Source organism: Dipodomys spectabilis, unplaced genomic scaffold (assembly GCF_019054845.1).
Source record: "Dipodomys spectabilis isolate Male_0828 unplaced genomic scaffold, ASM1905484v1 ptg000175l, whole genome shotgun sequence".
Classification (NCBI taxonomy): domain Eukaryota; kingdom Metazoa; phylum Chordata; class Mammalia; order Rodentia; family Heteromyidae; genus Dipodomys; species Dipodomys spectabilis.
The window spans coordinates 9,627,099-9,630,539 of record NW_024870852.1 but is presented as its reverse complement, the minus strand read 5'-3'; the positions used below and the strand labels follow the sequence as shown (position 1 = coordinate 9,630,539).

Below are 3,441 nucleotides of genomic sequence, written 5' to 3'. Positions count from 1 at the left end.
TCATTTCTAATTGATCTGCCAATTGTATCAATCAGCCATCACTATCATCCCGCCCCCCCTTGAGCTCAGCAGCCTATGCCAGCAATCTATGATGGTGTACACAGTATTACTACTTGTGTGTTAGCAGGCAGGAATGGCTCTGTTTTTCACTGTTGATTTGTGAGTCCTCTGAGATGACTCTGTTCCATGTGTCTTTTTACCCTCCTTGGAAAACTGGGGAATGTTCTTTTCATGGTAATGGTAGGAAAGGAAAACTGAGAATATTTATTACCTCTTAAATCTTAGCTTCCCACCCACTGTCAACTTCAGCTTTTCTACTTCTGTCAAAACAAGTCACCTGTTAAGACCCAAGAGAAGGGAAAGCAAAATACATTTGCCCTGGGATAGGATCTTAGCAAATAAATGTGTGGATTCAAACAGAGGCAAAGAATAGGAGTCTATAATACAATCCATTATACCTGAAAAGAAAGAACACCATTGTAATATGTTTGTCATAGTGAAGATGCTAAACACACTATTAAAAAAAAAAGAGTTCTGCCCAGCATCAGTGGCTCACAGCTGTAATTTGAGCTACTCAGGGGGCTGAGCTCTGTAGACAAAGCCACTCTGGGCAGAAAAGTCCATGAGACTCATCTCCAATTAACCAACCAAAAGTTGGAAGTGGACTAAAGGCTCAGGCAATTAAGAGTACTAGCTTTGAGCAAAAAAAAGCTCAAGGACAGCACCTAGGCCCCGGGAGTTCAAGCCCCAGGGCTGGTACACACAAAAGTGACCCTAATAATAACCATAAAATTATATTTTAAAGAAAGTGAGAGTTGTGGTTTTCCTGTTCCTTCACTCCATAATGCTTCCCTGGTGGTCACAAAGTTATCGAGGTATTTCCCTCTGCTTTTGCTCTTCTTTTCTTATCCTTACCATTACTCACCAACCTATGGGACATCTTATGATGTTCATATTGCTGGAAACAACCCAAGACACACAGAATTATCACTCCTATTCTATCTTACTTGATTTCTCTCTTTTTCACAAGAACAGGAAATGTTCTCCTCCCTTCCCTTCATCTAGCACTCCACAATAAATGTGGTTGATGACTTGTCTGCCTGCCTTATCTCAAATAACTGTTCTCTTTATGGTTCACTGATCACGACAGCCATGTTCCTTGAGGCCTTAAATACCTGTCTAGACAGTCCGGAATGGAGGCCTTGGACTGCACTGCTAGTTCAGAAGCCTCCTATTCTTCTTTGAGCTCTTATCACTCATGAAGCAACTTCTCCTGGTTTTGATTGTTACCTTGCTCCTAGCCCAGGCCAATGAAGGTAACCACGATCTTTCCCAAAGGGGTATGGGTCCGGGAAACTAACATCTGTTCAGGGAACTTTGGACGAGAACCATGGAGGCTGGGAGAATAGTGTGGCAGGCAGGAGTGCATGGAGACCTTGGGATGGTTGCTACTCAAGGGAAGTTTTAATTCTATAGCAATGGATCTTCCCCGTGCCCATCACTTGACTCTTCTGACCATCTCTCTCTGATCATGGAGGGGTGGGATATGAAGAGAGTTGGATGTGGAGTATACAGAATATGGTGACTTAAAAAATAATCCCTTTGGAGGATTTGACTTTTAGTCTGTTTGTTGCCACCATGAAAATAGTCTCCAGAATTCTAACAGAAGATTCTGATTTTACTTTTTTCCTCCATGTAATCCCCAAACACTTGGTTGCTTTAGGTGGTCACCTCCTCAGGAAAGATGTTTCTGATTTCATTGATGGATTCAGGCCAGCGAACAGTCCCAGGATGCTGTGGAGGAGGAGTGGGTGACATTCATGGGAGGTTTACACAGGCCCCAGAGAACTTACAGATATTTACATGGGTTTATTTCAGAGTCTTGTTCCCTTTCACCAACACAGCCAGTGTGAGTACCAAAGAGCAAATGTGACTAATTGATAATGGGTAACTAGGTACCCTATAATATGGAGAGCTGGACCCCTGGACAGAGGCGGGGCCCTCTTGCTTTGCTCAAACACACTGTCCACAGAGGAGAAATTTCCTGGTGGGAGATGGAACTGGGCCCACCAGTGGATAAAGAAAGCTAATGGTCTATAATTTCCCTTAGACCCAGGGATACTTGATAGGGATTTCTCTCCACTTTACTGTTCTCTTCTCTACTGGGACTTGGCCTTTCCCTTCCCCAGCCCTTTGCTTTTGCTTTCAGGACTAATGTTTATCCATTCTTCCCTTTCATTTTCAGGCACACAGTGCTGGGGTTCATCAGGCAAGTGCAGACAAACATGTAAAGAGACAGAAGTATTCTATATATTATGCCAAGATGGGAATAAGTGCTGTGTGAACCCCAAGTATGTTCCTGCGCAGCTGCATAAGGAAAACTGAAATAGAAGACAAATGTCTACAGCTTGGCATCTCTCTTCCAAGTCTGAGTCTCCACCATATCATTGGATTCCTCAGTCCTATTACACCATCCCCGGGTTTTCCTGTCTGATGATTCTACCTAATTGTACTTTAAAAAAAGGTAAATAAAGATGGAAAACACACACGTGTGTGTGTGTGTGTGTGTGTGTGTGTGTGTGTGTGTGTGTGATAGAGGACAGGATGGACTAGGAAGTGGTAATAACCTCCTTGTATAACTAGCTGGCTGGTCCCTCATTGGTCCAAGGGAATAATAAATAAGAAATGTGTATTCTATTCATTTGAATAGAATGGGATATTCATTTGAATAGCTGGGATTACAGGTGTGAGCCACTAGTGACTGGTGCTTAGTGGCTATTTTATTGGATAGTTCTTCTTTACATTCTAGAGAAGGAAGCCTGCGGGAAGGCATGGGTTCCAGTCTCTGGGTATTTTAGGGGAGTCAAAAAGATGAGCAAGAGCCGGGCGCCAGTGGCTCATGCCTGTAATCCTAGCTACTCAGGAGGCTGAGTTCTGAAGATCACAGTTTAAAGCCAGCCCAGGCAGCAAAGTCCGTGAGACTCTTATCTCCAATAAACCACCAGAAAACTGGAAGTGGCGCTGTGGCTCGAGTGGGAGAGTACTAGCCTTGAGCTGAAGAGCTGAGGGACAGCACTCAGGCCCAGAGTTCAAGCCCCATGACTGACAAAAAAAAAGTTGAGCAAGAATCTGTGACAAACACAAGAATTAATTCTTAGCCCTCCGCTTTTCTCTACTTTCACAACACAGCTTCAAGGACCTCTTGGTCACATGTGCAGTTCCTGTCCTGTTAGGGATCCCAGGATTATTCTACTGTTTTGTCTTGTTGGAAAGAGATTGACCAGGCTCTGTATGAATCCTTGTTCCATCTTTTTCTTTTCCTTCTGATTGGGGCCCATAGTATATCAAACTGTGCAATAGTTCTTTCTCAGAATGAATCCACAACTGGGATTCCCCCCCCACACACACACTTTTAGTTCCAAGATTTTGGTCATGGTCTTA

At 43.6% G+C, this 3,441-nt stretch overlaps 1 protein-coding gene across 1 annotated transcript; it reads left to right on the top strand.

Moving 5' to 3' along the window:
* Nucleotides 1–1,258: 1,258 nt before the first annotated feature.
* On the top strand, nt 1,259–2,385 carry LOC122120401 (beta-defensin 121-like). Its single transcript, XM_042694641.1, has 2 exons — nt 1,259–1,316; nt 2,246–2,385. The coding sequence occupies exons 1-2, from the start codon at nt 1,259–1,261 to the stop codon at nt 2,383–2,385; spliced, it is 198 nt and encodes a 65-aa protein (XP_042550575.1).
* Nucleotides 2,386–3,441: the final 1,056 nt, after the last annotated feature.